Source organism: Oncorhynchus tshawytscha, linkage group LG19, assembly GCF_018296145.1.
Source record: "Oncorhynchus tshawytscha isolate Ot180627B linkage group LG19, Otsh_v2.0, whole genome shotgun sequence".
NCBI classification, from domain to species: domain Eukaryota; kingdom Metazoa; phylum Chordata; class Actinopteri; order Salmoniformes; family Salmonidae; genus Oncorhynchus; species Oncorhynchus tshawytscha.
The window spans coordinates 57,244,651-57,263,299 of record NC_056447.1 but is presented as its reverse complement, the minus strand read 5'-3'; the positions used below and the strand labels follow the sequence as shown (position 1 = coordinate 57,263,299).

Genomic DNA, 18,649 nt, shown 5'->3' with positions numbered 1-18,649 from the left:
AACGAAATGTAAACCAAAGGAAGCACAAAATAAGTGTATTATTTGCTTGATAAACACACAGTCCCATCAAAAGAACACTTGTTTTTATGTGGGCCAATGGCTATAAACAACAATATTATTGTCAATTGGGTCTTTAAACTATGTAAACACATTCCTACTGAGGTGGAATATTTTTTTTTTGTCCCCAGAGGTCTTTGTTGACAATGTTTTTAAAAAAAAGTTTTTTAATAAATAATTTAACCTTTATTTATCTAGGCAAGTCAGTTAAAGAACACATTGTTATTTACAATGACGGTCTAGTCTATAACAGACAGTTTATTAGCTACACAGCAATTAGATTCCTGAGTATGACGAGAGTATGAACTTATTATTGTCTCAAGTTAAAATAAAATTATGTAAGTAATCTGTTGACCAATTTCATTCAAGAGTAAGAGAAGATATAGTCAAAATGCGACAGGGACAGGTGACAAACGGGGACACTGAAAAGCCCCTCTCAGAAAATCCAAGATATTCTGAGTGACGGCAGATAGGGGGTCAGGAGACCGTCACATGGAACTCAGCCACTGATAGGACGGGTGTTTCAGGGATACAGATTCTGATTGGACATTGCGATAAAACATCACGCCCTTCCTCCTCGCTGTGTACACAAATGCGACAGAGAAGAACGAAAGTGCCAGAGAGGGGACACAACTTTCAATGACAGATGTTGAACAGTTTTCACCTGGATAAAGTGATTGTTTTTTGGACAAATACGTTACTATCGAACAACAGGCAATTGTCTTACAAAAAGAATAAACGTGTGAGGAAGGGAATGGTGAAGATGTCTTCAAGAACAGAAAGACAATCAACTTGTTGACAGTCAGTCAAGTGTTGAACTATATGAAAACAGACAGATCGCTCAGGGAACGACAAGGGGACAACAACTACCAATAGCTGAAATTTTACACACATTGTGAACATTCAAAGACTGTGGTATTACCAGCACTTTAGATAACTAGTTGTGAACTTTTGCAGAGCTTTCTGTCTTTTCAGTCGACTGTCTCTCAGATAGTGGCTAGCTATGTTTCCTCTAGATTCTACGTGGAACATTTCCTTTGCAGGTTGTGGTTTCTTGGGGATCTATCATATTGGTGTAGCGAGTTGTCTACTGGAACAGTGTCCTTTTCTAGTCCACAACGCCCGCCACATATACGGGGCATCGGCAGGGGCGCTCACCGCATCTGCGCTGGTCACCGGAGCGTGTTTAGGTAGGCAGTGCTGAACTTTACTCTAATTATTACATCACAATTTGACTGTGAGTCAGTTTCGTGCTTGTCTTTGCTGTCCGCCCCGTCTTTGCATGTTGATTGGCTACTGTTACCCACCCTGTTTTGCTTGATGGCAACCTTGTGAAAATGAAAACACATTCAGGTTTTTCCAGTTGTGCCAACAATAGAAACGCCCATTATGACGTCACGACATAACGTTACCATACACACGCAGGTCTAATGATTTGTGACATACTGTATAATAACAATATTCTGTCATCTTCCTGAATTCCTCATCAGGTGAGGCAGGTGCCAACATCATTGATGTGGCTAAGGATGCCCGGAAACGTTTCCTGGGTCCTATGCATCCGTCCTTCAACCTGGTAAAGATCATGCGTAACATGCTGTATAAAACCCTGCCACCCGATTCCCACCACAGAGCCACAGGGAGGCTGGGCATATCACTGACCAGGGTGACCGACGGAGAGAATGTCTTGGTGTCCCACTTCAACAGCAAGGAGGAGCTGGTGCAGGTGAGGGTCCAAAAAACATGTTCTGATCGGAATAAATTACCATTGAGACACATAGGACTGGTTTCCCAGACACAGATTAAGCCTGATCCTGGACTAAAAAAAAACCATTCTCCATGGAGATTCTATTCTATTGAAATAATCTCAGGTTAACCCAGAACAAACATTTTGCGTAATTTGTCAGGTGGTTGATTAAGTTCTGGGTCCAGAAGAGATTGGAACCGGAACAAGGGAGCTCCACCCTCTCTCTTTGCAAGTCTAAATGTCCCCTCCCCTTCCAAAAATCTAAAGAAGCTAACAGTTGCAAAATCGTGATTTTTCCAAAGCACCTGAACTAATGCTGCTTGTTATCTGACACATCCCGTTGTATCATGACTAGGGCTGTTGTGGTGACCGTATTACCGCCACACTGGCGGTCACGAATCATGAAGGCAGTCAAGTTCCACGTTCACCTGTTTAGTCACTTTAATTAGGCTTCTTCAAGCTCTGATGCTGCTGCTGGTCATTAGTATCCTGCCAAACTGGCTAACTGCCTGGTACTCAGCACTCTGTTGTCCCTCTAATCACTCTGACATCACTGCAAATGTAATCGTAAATCTAATCGAACATTTCATGAGAACTCATGAGCTCATGTTGCACAACATTTCTATAGGCTATGCAATTGCATGAGAAAACATGAGAAAAAGAGTGATGGCCTCTAATAAAAAGAGGAGGATCCCAACAGATACATGTTCTATATTTATTTCTCAACATTACTAATATGAAGCACATTGCTTCTCTTTACAACAGGAATATAGCCTACCTGGCTGGCATAAAAATGAACAATGGGAAAGCGTCCTCCATTCTCTATGTACAGTGGGGCAAAAAAGTATTTAGTCAGCCACCAATTGTGCAAGTTTTCCCACTTAAAAAGCTGAGAGAGGCCTGTAATTTTCATCATAGGTACACTTCAACTATGACAGACAAAATTGGAAAAAAATCCAGAAAATCACATTGTAGGATTTTTAATGAATTTATTTGCAAATTATGGTGGAAAATAAGTATTTGGTCAATAACAATCTCAGAACAACAGCAAAGGACCTTGTGAAGATGAGGGAGGCCACAGGTACAAAAGTATCGATATCCACAGTAAAACGAGTCCTATATCTACATAACCTGAAAGGCCGCTCAGCAAGGAAGAAGCCACTGCTGTTTGGCCATATTGACCATCGTTATGTTTGGAGGAAAAAGGGGGAGGCTTGCAAGCCGAAGGACACCATCCCAACCGTGAAGCACAGGGGTGGCAGCATCATGTTGTGGGGGTGTTTTGCTGCAGGAGGGACTGGTGCACTTCACAAAATAGATGGCATCATGAGGTAGGAAAATGATGTGGATATATTGAAGCAACATCTCAAGACATCAGTCAGGAATGCTACCAAATACTATTTGAGTGTATGTAAACTTCTGACCCACTGGGCATGAGATGAAAGAAATAAAAGCTGAAATAAATAATTCTCTCTACTATTATTCTGACATTTAACATGATTAAAATAAATAAAGGGAATCCTAACTGACCTATGAGAGACAGGGAATTTTTACTAGGATTAAATGTCAGGAATTGTGGAAAAAATTAGTTGAAATATATTTTGCTTAAACTGTATACTATTTAGTATATGTAAAGACAAGATTAAATCAAGAATAGTCTGATGGGTGACAATATTAGCCTATCACTTGTGAATGATATATTATCACTTGTGAAGGATGCCCAGCAAAAGAAACAATGCCTTTTTTTGTTGCTACTTGTTCAAATCATAGTCGCACACCTCATGAAGCCTAACCCATAGGCCTATACGTTTTAATAAGGTTAGTATCACACCTCATGAAGCCTAACCCATAGGCCTATACGTTTTAATAAGGTTAGTATCACACCTCATGAAGCCTAACCCACAGACCTATATGTTTTAATAAGGTTAGTATCACACCTAAAGTAGCCAAATAACTTATTACATTTAAGAACAATAATCTGCTTTACAACGGAGTGTAGAGCCTAATTTGGCAAACATTTTATTTATTTTAATTTTTAATTTAAACTTTTTAAATATTGTTTCACGTTTAGGGGAAGATAATGTGGGGTCAATCGCATCCCACCACTGTCCCAGAATATGTTTGGAATATTTATTTCTCGCACAGAATTGAATAGGTCGACTTTTGTCCCATGGGTGATAGTAGATTGACATAGACTAGTGCTTTTGCTGTTCGTTAGGACTTACTCATCTTGTTGGCTGACACATCTTCCATATGTGCTACGGAATCGGATAAGGACGCGCGCAGTTGTAGCCTGTCAGAAAGACCCAATCACATGATGGAGAGCCGCGTTACTGACGCTTCGGATTGCAAAACACTCAAATGGAGAAGGCCACAACACAGCTCTCCAGGCCACAAAAGGCATGGTTTTTTAGGGGGCATTGCGGCCACAAAGGGGATGGTTTTTTAAGGGGCATTGCGGCACAAAGGGGATGGTTTTTAGGGGCATTGCGGCCACAAAGGGGATGGTTTTTATGGGGGCATTGCGGCCACAAAGGGGATGGTTTTTTAGGGGGCATTGCGGCCACAAAGGCATGGTTTTTTAGGGGGCATTGCGGCCACAAAGGGGATGCCACCGTGATATTCGACACATTATCAAGGGTTTGTCAAATTGTGAATGAGTGACTATTGGAGTGTGTACAGCCTGTGTAAAAAAAAAAACTAAGCAGAGCTCATGCCTTTCAAGTGACTTTTTTTTCTAACTCTCATTAGAGTCTCATCGTGCAGCCTTACAATGTATTAAACATCAAAACATATAGGCCAACGTTTGTAGAACAACTAAAGTTACATTAATAACTTTAAATGAAGCATAGGACCTATTTCTCTCCTAACCGCTCCAACACAGAATAGCCCCAGCTGCACAATCCCTCAAATCGTTTGGAGAAAATATTAAGATTTTATTCAGCTTTGTTCAATTGTATTCTTCATAATATAAAATAATGTTCAAAATAATGCCATGGAATTCTAAGCAAATCTTGTCTGCTAAATGAACTGGTGCCCACAGCCATGTGGCATAGCCAGATCAGGACCTAACAAACAGACAACTCAGAGTATGTTATTATGTTCTGTTAGACGACATTTTCTATTATCATGCTTCTTTAGACCGGTCTAAAATAAATAATGGGTTTATTGTGAAGGTTTAGGCTATATTACATGGATTTATTAGACTTTTTAAAGTGGCTTTTAGTCTATGTCTGTCTGTGGAGTCCAGGAGATGCTAAATGTGTTTATGTTAATTAACTACCGTGACACTGACCAGTTATTTGCTTGACAATCACCGGCTGATGAAATTTCGTGACCGCCACTAGTCAGGACAGTTCTATGGTAACTTCTTTGTCAGTCTGTCTGAGAGATTACTATTGGAAGGGATTTTTTTTAGTCCAGACTAGCTTTAACTTCTGTTTGGGAAAGCGGCCAATAGAGAGCTCGTTTTGAGACTGACACGAAACATCTCATATTCATAATGCTAAGTGCAGGTGAGAGTTTTAAAACATTGACTTGCTGTATAAAATGATCTTGTGAATTGAAGCTGATTTGCATTAAATACTGAGAAATGTAGGTATAGGCTAACTGTTATTGAGACAGACACAGATCATTAAACATCTCATAGCCATATAACCCAGATATCGATACTCCCACTGACTCATTGACCTAATGCATGTGAGTGTCCCAAGGACTCACCTAGAGCCAAAGTATCTTCTGAACTGAAACCAGCAGGCAGTAAATACTGAGACGTTCCATTACGATGTCACCGATCGAGACATTGACACGCAAGACCAGGAAATTGTGCCACAAGTACACAAACAACACACACACACACACACACACACACACACACACAGTACACACAAACACACACACACACACACACACACACACACACACACACATGTTCTCATTTGTGTTGTGATGTTGTCTAACAATAATAATGTGTGTGTGTGTGTGTGTGTGTGCGTGCCTGCGTGTGTGTGTCCTAGACTCATAATAACATGTTGTGTTCTGACCTAGGCCTGTGTCTGTGTCCTAGACTCATAATAATGTGTTGTGTTCTGATCTAGGCCTGTGTCTGTTCTGCTCTAGGCCTGTGTCTGTGTCCTAGACTCATAATAACATGTTGTGTTCTGATCTAGGCCTGTGTCTGTGTCCTAGACTCATAATAATGTGTCTGTTCTGCTCTAGGCCTGTGTCTGTTCTGCTCTAAGCCTGTGTCTGTGTCCTAGACTCATAATAATGTGTTGTGTTCTGATCCAGGCCTGTGTCTGTTCTGATCTGATCAGGCCTGTGTCTGTGTCCTAGACTCATAATAATGTGTTGTGTTCTGCTCTAGGCCTGTGTCTGTTCTGATCCAGGCCTGTGTCTGTGTCCTAGACTCATAATAACATGTTGTGTTCTGATCTAGGCCTGTGTCTGCAGTGCCTACATCCCTGTGTACTGTGGACTGATCCCCCCGACACTGCAGGGTGTGGTGAGTACAACTCCCTTCTTATTGGTTGTCACTATCTGGCCAATGTGCAAGCCCGAAGTTTTACAATTTCTCTTCATAGAATCTGATGTTTAAACCCTAACCACACTGCGAACCTTATGCCTACATTTTAACCTTTAAATTAAGACCAGAAAAGTGTATTGAATTTTTTGATGTTTATAATATAGCCCATTCTGGTTTTCCATCTTGGCCATATAGTGGGAACTCTTGTTATCATTTATCAAGTGGATTCTACACAACACAAACATACGGAGCACCATTTCAAAAGAGATATTTTTCTGTCTCCAAACAAACGTATGGTGCAAAACATGAGTTTTGAGAAAGACCAGCTGATGTCAGTAGTGACCGTTTTAGAACAGATGTGATCGTTTTCAAAATTAATTGTTGGCTCTCCCCTCTCCTTGACTCTTATTGGTCAAGCTCTCCCTTTTCCTCACTGTGATTGGTCAAGCTCAAAGTTCGTCCAGCCTATTGACCTTTAATCCCGTTCCCTGACTATGGTTTCCTTGTATTGTTGTTGTCCTTCTTCCTTGGCTCAGGGAGAGACAGTTCTCTACTCCTGCTCTCGCTGAACCCTCCCTGTCTGTCTCTTCTCCTCCTCTACCCTCCCTCTCCTGTCTGTCTCTACCCTCCTGCTCTCGCTGAACCCTCCCTGTCTGTCTCTTCTCCTCCTCTATCCTCTCCTGTCTGTCTCTTCTCCTCCTCTACCCTCTCCTGTCTGTCTCTTCTCCTCCTCTACCCTCCCTCTCCTGTCTGTCTCTTCTCCTCCTCTATCCTCTCCTGTCTGTCTCTTCTCCTCCTCTACCCTCTCCTGTCTGTCTCTTCTCCTCCTCTACCCTCTCCTGTCTGTCTCTTCTCCTCCTCTAACCCTCCCTGTCTGTCTCTTCTCCTCCTCTACCCTCCCTCTCCTGTCTGTCTCTTCTCCTCCTCTACCCCTCCTGTCTGTCTCTTCTCCTCCTCTACCCTCCCTCTCCTGTCTGTCTCTTCTCCTCCTCTACCCTCTCCTGTCTGTCTCTTCTTCTCCTCTACCCTCTCCTGTCTGTCTCTTCTCTCCTCTACCCTCTCCTGTCTGTCTCTACCCTCCTCTACCCTCTCCTGTCTGTCTCTTCTCCTCCTCTACCCTCTCCTGTCTGTCTCTTCTCTTCCTCTACCCTCTCCTGTCTGTCTCTTCTCCTCCTCTACCCTCTCCTGTCTGTCTCTTCTCTTCCTCTACCCTCTCCTGTCTGTCTCTTCTCCTCCTCTACCCTCCCTCTCCTGTCTGTCTCTTCTCCTCCTCTATCCTCTCCTGTCTGTCTCTTCTCCTCCTCTATCCTCTCCTGTCTGTCTCTTCTCCTCCTCTACCCTCTCCTGTCTGTCTCTTCTCCTCCTCTACCCTCTCCTGTCTGTCTCTTCTCCTCCTCTATCCTCTCCTGTCTGTCTCTTCTCCTCCTCTACCCTCTCCTGTCTGTCTCTTCTCCTCCTCTACCCTCCCTCTCCTGTCTGTCTCTTCTCCTCCTCTACCCTCCCTCTCCTGTCTGTCTCTTCTCTTCCTCTACCCTCTCCTGTCTGTCTCTTCTCCTCCTCTATCCTCTCCTGTCTGTCTCTTCTCCTCCTCTATCCTCTCCTGTCTGTCTCTTCTCCTCCTCTACCCTCCCTCTCCTGTCTGTCTCTTCTCCTCCTCTATCCTCTCCTGTCTGTCTCTTCTCCTCCTCTACTCTCTCCTGTCTGTCTCTTCTCCTCCTCTACCCTCCCTCTCCTGTCTGTCTCTTCTCCTCCTCTATCCTCTCCTGTCTGTCTCTTCTCCTCCTCTACCCTCTCCTGTCTGTCTCTTCTCCTCCTCTACCCTCCCTCTCCTGTCTGTCTCTTCTCCTCCTCTATCCTCTCCTGTCTGTCTCTTCTCCTCCTCTATCCTCTCCTGTCTGTCTCTTCTCCTCCTCTACCCTCTCCTGTCTGTCTCTTCTCCTCCTCTACCCTCTCCTGTCTGTCTCTTCTCCTCCTCTACCCTCCCTCTCCTGTCTGTCTCTTCTCCTCCTCTACCCTCCCTCTCCTGTCTGTCTCTTCTCCTCCTCTACCCTCTCCTGTCTGTCTCTTCTCCTCCTCTACCCTCCCTCTCCTGTCTGTCTCTTCTCTCCTCTACCCCTCCTGTCTCTATTCTTCTCCTCTACCCTCTCCTGTCTGTCTCTTCTCCTCCTCTACCCTCTCCTGTCTGTCTCTACCCTCCTCTACCCTCTCCTGTCTGTCTCTTCTCCTCCTCTACCCTCTCCTGTCTGTCTCTTCTCTTCCTCTACCCTCTCCTGTCTGTCTCTTCTCCTCCTCTACCCTCTCCTGTCTGTCTCTTCTCCTCCTCTACCCTCTCCTGTCTGTCTCTTCTCCTCCTCTACCCTCCCTCTCCTGTCTGTCTCTTCTCCTCCTCTACCCTCTCCTGTCTGTCTCTTCTCCTCCTCTATCCCTCTCCTGTCTGTCTCTTCTCCTCCTCTACCCTCTCCTGTCTGTCTCTTCTCCTCCTCTACCCTCTCCTGTCTGTCTCTTCTCCTCCTCTACCCTCTCCTGTCTGTCTCTTCTCCTCCTCTACCCTCTCCTGTCTGTCTCTTCTCCTCCTCTACCCTCCCTCTCCTGTCTGTCTCTTCTCCTCCTCTACCCTCCCTCTCCTGTCTGTCTCTTCTCTTCCTCTACCCTCTCCTGTCTGTCTCTTCTCCTCCTCTATCCTCTCCTGTCTGTCTCTTCTCCTCCTCTACCCTCTCCTGTCTGTCTCTTCTCCTCCTCTACCCTCCCTCTCCTGTCTGTCTCTTCTCCTCCTCTATCCTCTCCTGTCTGTCTCTTCTCCTCCTCTACCCTCTCCTGTCTGTCTCTTCTCCTCCCTACCCTCCCTCTCCTGTCTGTCTCTTCTCTTCCTCTACCCTCTCCTGTCTGTCTCCTCCTCTATCCTCTCTTGTCTCTTCTCCTCCTCTACCCTCTCCTGTCTGTCTCTTCTCCTCCTCTACCCTCCCTCTCCTGTCTGTCTCTTCTCCTCCTCTACCCTCTCCTGTCTGTCTCTTCTCCTCCTCTATCCTCTCCTGTCTGTCTGTCTCTTCTCCTCCTCTACCCTCCCTCTCCTGTCTGTCTCTTCTCCTCCTCTACCCTCTCCTGTCTGTCTCTTCTCCTCCTCTACCCTCTCCTGTCTGTCTCTTCTCCTCCTCTACCCTCCCTCTCCTGTCTGTCTCTTCTCCTCCTCTACCCTCTCCTGTCTGTCTCTTCTCCTCCTCTACCCTCTCCTGTCTGTCTCTTCTCCTCCTCTATCCTCTCCTGTCTGTCTCTTCTCCTCCTCTACCCTCCCTCTCCTGTCTGTCTCTTCTCCTCCTCTACCCTCTCCTGTCTGTTTCTTCTCCTCCTCTACCCTCCCTCTCCTGTCTGTCTCTTCTCCTCCTCTATCCTCTCCTGTCTGTCTCTTCTCCTCCTCTACCCTCTCCTGTCTGTCTCTTCTCCTCCTCTATCCTCTCCTGTCTGTCTCTTCTCCTCCTCTATCCTCTCCTGTCTGTCTCTTCTCCTCCTCTATCCTCTCCTGTCTGTCTCTTCTCCTCCTCTATCCTCTCCTGTCTGTCTCCTGTCTGTCTCTTCTCCTCCTCTATCCTCTCCTGTCTGTCTCTTCTCCTCCTCTATCCTCTCCTGTCTGTCTCTTCTCCTCCTCTATCCTCTCCTGTCTGTCTCTTCTTCTCCTCTACCCTCTCCTGTCTGTCTCTTCTCCTCCTCTACCCTCCCTCTCCTGTCTGTCTCTTCTCCTCCTCTACCCTCTCCTGTCTGTCTCTTCTCCTCCTCTACCCTCCCTCTCCTGTCTGTCTCTTCTCCTCCTCTACCCTCTCCTGTCTGTCTCTTCTCCTCCTCTATCCTCTCCTGTCTGTCTCTTCTCCTCCTCTACCCTCCCTCTCCTGTCTGTCTCTTCTCCTCCTCTACCCTCCCTCTCCTGTCTGTCTCTTCTCCTCCTCTACCCTCTCCTGTCTGTCTCTTCTCCTCCTTTATCCTCTCCTGTCTGTCTCTTCTCTCCTCTACCCTCTCCTGTCTGTCTCTTCTCCTCCTCTACCCTCCCTCTCCTGTCTGTCTCTTCTCCTCCTCTACCCTCCCTCTCCTGTCTGTCTCTTCTCCTCCTCTACCCCTCTCCTGTCTGTCTCTTCTCCTCCTCTACCCTCCCTCCTGTCTGTCTCTTCTCCTCCTCTACCCTCCCTCTCCTGTCTGTCTCTTCTCCTCCTCTACCCTCTCCTGTCTGTCTCTTCTCCTCCTCTATCCTCTCCTGTCTGTCTCTTCTCCTCCTCTACCCTCTCCTGTCTGTCTCTTCTCCTCCTCTACCCTCTCCTGTCTGTCTCTTCTCCTCCTCTACCCTCCCTCTCCTGTCTGTCTCTTCTCCTCCTCTACCCTCCCTCTCCTGTCTCTTCTCCTCCTCATCCTCTCCTGTCTGTCTCTTCTCCTCCTCCCTCTCCTGTCTGTCTCTTCTCCTCCTCTATCCTCTCCTGTCTGTCTCTTCTCCTCCTCTACCCTCTCCTGTCTGTCTCTTCTCCTCCTCTATCCTCTCCTGTCTCTTCTCCTCCCTACCCTCTCCTGTCTGTCTCTTCTCCTCCTCTACCCTCTCCTGTCTGTCTCTTCTCCTCCTCTACCCTCTCCTGTCTGTCTCTTCTCCTCCTCTACCCTCTCCTGTCTGTCTCTTCTCCTCCTCTACCCTCTCCTGTCTGTCTCTTCTCATCCTCTCTCTCCTGTCTGTCTCTTCTCCTCCTCTACCCTCCCTCTCCTGTCTGTCTCTTCTCCTCCTCTACCCTCTCCTGTCTCTTCTCCTCCTCTATCCTCTCCTGTCTCTTCTCCTCCTCTATCCTCTCCTGTCTCTTCTCCTCCTCTACCCTCTCCTGTCTGTCTCTTCTCCTCCTCTACCCTCCCTCTCCTGTCTGTCTCTTCTCCTCCTCTATCCTCTCCTGTCTGTCTCTTCTTCTCCTCTATCCTCTCCTGTCTGTCTCTTCTCCTCCTCTACCCTCTCCTGTCTGTCTCTTCTCTCCTTACCCTCTCCTGTCTGTCTCTTCTCCTCCTCTACCCTCTCCTGTCTGTCTCTTCTCCTCCTCTACCCTCCCTCTCCTGTCTGTCTCTTCTCCTCCTCTACCCTCCCTCTCCTGTCTGTCTCTTCTCCTCCCTACCCTCCCTCTCCTGTCTGTCTCTTTTACCTCCCTCTCCTGTCTGTCTCTTCTCCTCCTCTGGCAGAGGTCCTGTCTGTCTCTTCTCCTCCTCTACCCTCCCTCTCCTGTCTGTCTCTTCTCCTCCTCTACCCTCCCTCTCCTGTCTGTCTCTTCTCCTCCTCTACCCTCCCTCTCCTGTCTGTCTCTTGGTGCCTCTTGCTCTATTTCTGTAATGTTAGGTTTCTTTCCATCTGTTCTGACTCTTGAATGACGTGACATGTGATTTGGCTTTGACTATACAGCTCAATCATTGTCAATTTAGACTAAAGTCATAAAGGCACAGTTCCACACAGTAATGTTTTGGCCAGAAACCTAGCTAACTTTCTAACAAGGATTAGATTACATTTGACATCAGTGTTTCTCTTTGGCCTTTGGGAAGTGCTAGTGTGTTGTGTGTGTGTGTGTGTGTGTGTGTGTGTGTGTGTGTGTGTGTGTGTGTGTGTGTGTGTGTGTATGAACTCCGGGCCTGAGCACCAATGTGACAGTGCCAGATTTATGACTGTGTTGGCAGAGGTCTCAAGGTTGTCCTCTGCTGGCCTCGTGCTGGCGGGACACTGGGCCCGACGTCACTATAGACACTATCAATTGACATCACATCACATGCCTCCCACAAGCACTTTTACCATATACACTCTAGTGTGTTGTTACCATATACACTCTAGTGTGTTGTTACCATATACAGTGCCTTGCGAAAGTATTCGGCCCCCTTGAACTTTGCGACCTTTTGCCACATTTCAGGTTTCAAACATAAAGATATAAAACTGTATTTTTTTGTGAAGAATCAACAACAAGTGGGACACAATCATGAAGTGGAACGACATTTATTGGATATTTCAAACTTTTTTAACAAATCAAAAACTGAAAAATTGGGCGTACAAAATTATTCAGCCCCCTTAAGTTAATACTTTGTAGCGCCACCTTTTGCTGCGATTACAGCTGTAAGTCGCTTGGGGTATGTCTCTATCAGTTTTGCACATCGAGAGACTGACATTTTTTCCCATTCCTCCTTGCAAAACAGCTCGAGCTCAGTGAGGTTGGATGGAGAGCATTTGTGAACAGCAGTTTTCAGTTCTTTCCACAGATTCTCGATTGGATTCAGGTCTGGACTTTGACTTGGCCATTCTAACACCTGGATATGTTTATTTTTGAACCATTCCATTGTAGATTTTGCTTTATGTTTTGGATCATTGTCTTGTTGGAAGACAAATCTCCGTCCCAGTCTCAGGTCTTTTGCAGACTCCATCAGGTTTTCTTCCAGAATGGTCCTTTATTTGGCTCCATCCATCTTCCCATCAATTTTAACCATCTTCCCTGTCCCTGCTGAAGAAAAGCAGGCCCAAACCATGATGCTGCCACCACCATGTTTGACAGTGGGGATAGTGTGTTCAGGGTGATGAGCTGTGTTGCTTTTACGCCAAACATAACGTTTTGCATTGTTGCCAAAAAGTTCAATTTTGGTTTCATCTGACCAGAGCACCTTCTTCCACATGTTTGATGTGTCTCCCAGGTGGCTTGTGGCAAACTTTAAACAACACTTTTTATGGATATCTTTAAGAAATGGCTTTCTTCTTGCCACTCTTCCATAAAGGCCAGATTTGTGCAATATACGACTGATTGTTGTCCTATGGACAGAGTCTCCCACCTCAGCTGTAGATCTCTGCAGTTCATCCAGAGTGATCATGGGCCTCTTGGCTGCATCTCTGATCAGTCTTCTCCTTGTATGAGCTGAAAGTTTAGAGGGACGGCCAGGTCTTGGTAGATTTGCAGTGGTCTGATACTCCTTCCATTTCAATATTATCGCTTGCACAGTGCTCCTTGGGATGTTTAACGCTTGGGAAATCTTTTTGTATCCAAATCCGGCTTTAAACTTCTTCACAACAGTATCTCGGACCTGCCTGGTGTGTTCCTTGTTCTTCATGATGCTCTCTGCGCTTTTAACGGACCTCTGAGACTATCACAGTGCAGGTGCATTTATACGGAGACTTGATTACACACAGGTGGATTGTATTTATCATCATTAGTCATTTAGGTCAACATTTGATCATTCAGAGATCCTCACTGAACTTCTGGAGAGAGTTTGCTGCACTGAAAGTAAAGGGGCTGAATAATTCTGCACGCCCAATTTTTCAGTTTTTGATTTGTTAAAAAAGTTTGAAATATCCAATAAATGTTGTTCCACTTCATGATTGTGTCCCACTTGTTGTTGATTCTTCACAAAAAAATACAGTTTTATATCTTTATGTTTGAAGCCTGAAATGTGGCAAAAGGTCGCAAAGTTCAAGGGGGCCGAATACTTTCGCAAGGCACTGTACACTCTAGTGTGTTGTTACCATATACACTCTAGTGTGTTGTTACCATATACACTCTAGTGTGTTGTTACCATATACACTCTAGTGTGTTGTTACCATGTACACCCAAGAATGTGAAATGTCAGAATAATAGTAGAGAGAAGGATTTATTTCAGCTTTTATTTCTTTAATCACATTCCCAGGGGGTCAGAAGTCTACATACACTCAATTAGTATTTGGTAGCATTGCCTTTAAATTGTTTAACTTGGGTCAATTGTTTCGGGTAGCCTTCCACAAGCTTCCCACAATAAGTTGGTTGAATTTTGGCCCATTCCTCCAGATAGAGCTGGTGTAACAGAGTCAGGTTTGTAGGCCTCCTTGCTCGCACACGCTTTTTCAGTTCTGCCCACAAATTTTCATTAGGATTGAGGTCAAGGCTTTGTGATGGCCACTCCAATACATTGACTTTGTTGTCCTTAAGCCATTTTGCCACAACTTTGGAAGTATGTTTGGGGTCATTGTCCATTTGGAAGACCCAATTGCGACCAAGCTTTAACTTCCTGACTGATGTCTTGAGATGTTGCTTCAAAATGTCCAGATCATTTCCCTCCCTCATGATGCCATCTATTTTAAGTGCACCAGTCCCTCCTGCAGCAAATCACCCCCACAACATCATGCTGCCACCCCCGTGCTTCACGGTTGGGATGGTGTTCTTCGGCTTGCAAGCCGCTATGTTTTCCTCCAAACATAACGATGGTCATTATGGCCAAACAGTTCTATTTTTGTTTCATCAGACCAGAGGACATTTCTCCAAAAAGTATGATCTTTGTCCCCATGTGCAAACCATAGTCTGGCTTTTTTATGGTGGTTTTGGAGCAGTTGCTTCTTCCTTGCTGAGTGGCCTTTCAGGTTATGTCGATATAGGACTTGTTTTACTGTGGATATAGATACTTTTGTACCTGTTTCCTCCAGCATCTTCACAAGGTCCTTTGCTGTTGTTCTGGGATTGATTTGCACTTTTCTCACCAAAGTACGTTCATATCTAGGAGACAGAACTCGTCTCCTTCCTGAGCGGTATGACGGCTGCTTGGTCCCATGGTGTTTATACTTGCGTACTATTGTTTGTACAGATGAACGTGGTACCTTCAGGTGTTTGGAAATTGCTCCCAAAGATGAACCAGACTTGTGGAGGTCTACAATTTTTTTCCTGAGTTCTTGGCTGATTTCTTTTGATTTTCCCATGATGTCAAGCAAAGAGGCACTGAGTTTGAAGGTAGGCCTTGAAATACATCCACAGGTACACCTCCAATTGACTCAAATGATGTCAATTAGCCTATAAGAAGCTTCTAAAGCCATTACATCATTTTCTGGAATTTTCTGAGCTGTTTAAAGGCACAGTCAACTTAGTGTATGTAAACCTCTGACCCACTGGAATTACAGAGTGTCCCTCCATGTAGCAATGTTTTAACTGACTCAAAATGGTTTCTACTTTAGTTTAGTATCTCTTTTCCTGACTCTCTCTCTCTCTCTCTCTCTCTCTCTCTCTCTCCCTCCCTCCCTCCCTCCAGCGTTACGTGGACGGTGGTATCAGTGATAATCTGCCTCAGTATGAGCTGAAGAATACCATCACTGTGTCTCCGTTCTCTGGAGAGAGTGACATCTGCCCTAGAGACCGATCCACCAACATGCATGAACTACGATTCACCAACACCTCCATCCAGTTTACACTCACCAACCTCTACAGAGTGTCCAGAGCTCTGTTTCCCCCTGAGCCACAGGTACACACACACACACACACACACATAGACACACACACCTCTACAGAGTGTCCAGAGCTCTGTTTCCCCCTGAGCCACAGGTACACACACACACACACACACACACACACACACACACACACACACACACACACACACACACACACACACACACACACACACACACACTCTACAGAGTGTCCAGAGCTCTGTTTCCCCCTGAGCCACAGGTACACACACACACACACACACACACACACACACACACACACACATACACACACACACACACACCTCTACAGAGTGTCCAGAACTCTGTTTCTCCCTGAGCCACAGGTACTGTTGTAACTTACATTTATTCATATATACATGCATTTACATAATGTACTAATACTATGATAATACATTAATTTACATAATGTGCTAATGGTATGATAATATATGTATTCACATAATGTACTAATGATACGATAATATATGTATTCACATAATGTACTAATGATATGATAATATATGTATTTACATAATGTAATAGTAATAATATAATATGCTAATTTACATAATGTAATACTACTACTACTAATAATATGATACTATTTTCATTTACATAATGTGCTAATGGTATGATAATATATGTATTTACATAATGTAATAATATGCTAATTTACATAATGTAAATATGATAATATATGCCATTCATCGGCCATTTTTATCCGAAGCGACAGTACATTGTGTGTTTGTTTTAGTATGTGTGGTGTGATCCGAGCGAATTGAAACCACGAGCTTGGCATTGCTACCACCACACATTCTTACCAACCCGAGCCACACAGGACATTACGTACTGTTATTTACAAGGTGTCCTACGGAGACAGACTCTCTGAATGAGGATATTTACTGTGTCTGTGTTTCTTTGTTTCAGGTTATGAAGACCATGTGTAAACAGGGATATAAAGATGCCCTTCACTTCCTGAAGAAGAACGGTAAGAGACCTTTCTTAGGCTTTGTATTTAATGCTTTAGTATAGACTGATGACCAACCAGACAGACTGATGACCAACCAGACGGACTGATGACCAACCAGACAGACTGATGACCAACCAGACGGACTGATGACCAACCAGACAGACTGATGACCAACCAGACAGACTGATGACCAACCAGACGGACTGATGACCAACCAGACAGACTGATGACCAACCAGACGGACTGACCAACCAGACAGACTGACCAACCAGACGGACTGATGACCAACCAGACAGACTGATGACCAACCAGACAGACTGATGACCAACCAGACAGACTGATGACCAACCAGACAGACTGATGACCAACCAGACAGACTGATGACCAACCAGACAGACTGATGACCAACCAGACAGACTGATGACCAACCAGACAGACTGATGACCAACCAGACTGATGACCAACCAGACAGACTGATGACCCACCAGACAGACTGATGACCAACCAGACAGACCGATGACCAACCAGACAGACTGATGACCAACCAGATGGACTGATGACCAACCAGACAGACTGATGACCAACCAGACGGACTGAGACCAGACAGACCGATGACCAACCAGACAGACTGATGACCAACCAGACGGACTGATGACCAACCAGACAGACTGGACCAACCAGACAGACTGATGACCAACCAGACAGACTGATGACCAACCAGACAGACTGATGACCAACCAGACAGACTGATGACCAACCAGACAGACTGATGACCAACGGACTGATGACCAACCAGACTGATGACCAACCAGACGGACTGATGACCAACCAGACGGACTGATGACCAACCAGACAGACTGATGAACCACCAGACAGACCGATGACCCACCAGACAGACTGATGACCAGACGGACTGATGACCAACCAGACGGACTGATGACCAACCAGACGGACTGATGACCAACCAGACAGACTGATGACCAACCAGACGGACTGATGACCAACCAGACGGACTGATGACCAACCAGACAGACTGATGACCAACCAGACAGACTGATGACCAGACAGACCGATGACCCACCAGACAGACTGATGACCAACGGACAGACGGACTGATGACCAACCAGACGGACTGATGACCAACCAGACAGACTAAAAACCAACCAGACAGACTGATGACCAACCAGACAGACTGATGACCAACCAGACAGACTGATGACCAACCAGACAGACTGATGACCAACCAGACAGACTGATGACCAACCAGACAGACTGATGACCAACCAGACGGACTGATGACCAACCAGACGGACTGATGACCTAAAAACCAGACAGACTGATGACCAACCAGACAGACTGATGACCAACCAGACAGACGGATGACCAACCAGACAGACTGATGACCAACCAGACAGACCAGACCAACCAGACAGATGACCAACCAGACAGATGACCAACCAGACAGACTGATGACCAACCAGACAGACTGATGACCAACCAGACAGACTGATGACCAACCAGACAGACTGATGACCAACCAGACAGACTGATGACCAACCAGATGACCAACCAGACAGACCGATGACCAACCAGACAGACTGACTGACGACCAAACAGACAGACTGATGACCAACCAGACAGACTGATGACCAACCAGACAGACCGATGACCAACCAGACGATTGATGACCAACCAGACAGACCGATGACCCACCAGACAGACTGATGACCAACCAGACAGACCGATGACCAACCAGACAGACCGACGACCAACCAGACAGACCCACGACCAACCAGACAGACCGACGACCAACCAGACAGATGACCAACCAGACAGACTGATGACCAGACCAGACCAACCAGACAGACTGATGACCAACCAGACAGACTGATGACCAACAGACAGACCGATGACTGATGACCAACCCAGACCAGACAGACTGATGACCAACCAGACAGACTGATGACCAACCAGACAGACTGATGACCAACCAGACAGACTGATGACCAACCAGACAGACTGATGACCAACCAGAGAGACCGATGACCAACCAGAGACCGATGACCAACCAGACACACTGATGACCAACCAGACAGACTGATGACCAACCAGACAGACTGATGACCAACCAGACAGACTGATGACCAACCAGAC

At 45.8% G+C, this 18,649-nt stretch overlaps 1 protein-coding gene across 1 annotated transcript in view; it reads left to right on the top strand.

Moving 5' to 3' along the window:
- The first annotated feature begins 645 nt into the window (after positions 1 to 645).
- pnpla2 (patatin-like phospholipase domain containing 2) overlaps positions 646 to 18,649 on the top strand; it is a 33,905-nt gene continuing 15,901 nt past the window's right edge. Inside the window, exons 1-5 of the mRNA XM_042301979.1 lie at positions 646 to 1,247; positions 1,548 to 1,780; positions 6,240 to 6,305; positions 15,345 to 15,554; positions 16,453 to 16,513. Coding sequence (XP_042157913.1) covers positions 1,061 to 1,247; positions 1,548 to 1,780; positions 6,240 to 6,305; positions 15,345 to 15,554; positions 16,453 to 16,513 — 757 coding nt within the window. The 5' untranslated portion in view covers positions 646 to 1,060. The remainder of the gene's footprint in view (positions 1,248 to 1,547; positions 1,781 to 6,239; positions 6,306 to 15,344; positions 15,555 to 16,452; positions 16,514 to 18,649) is intronic.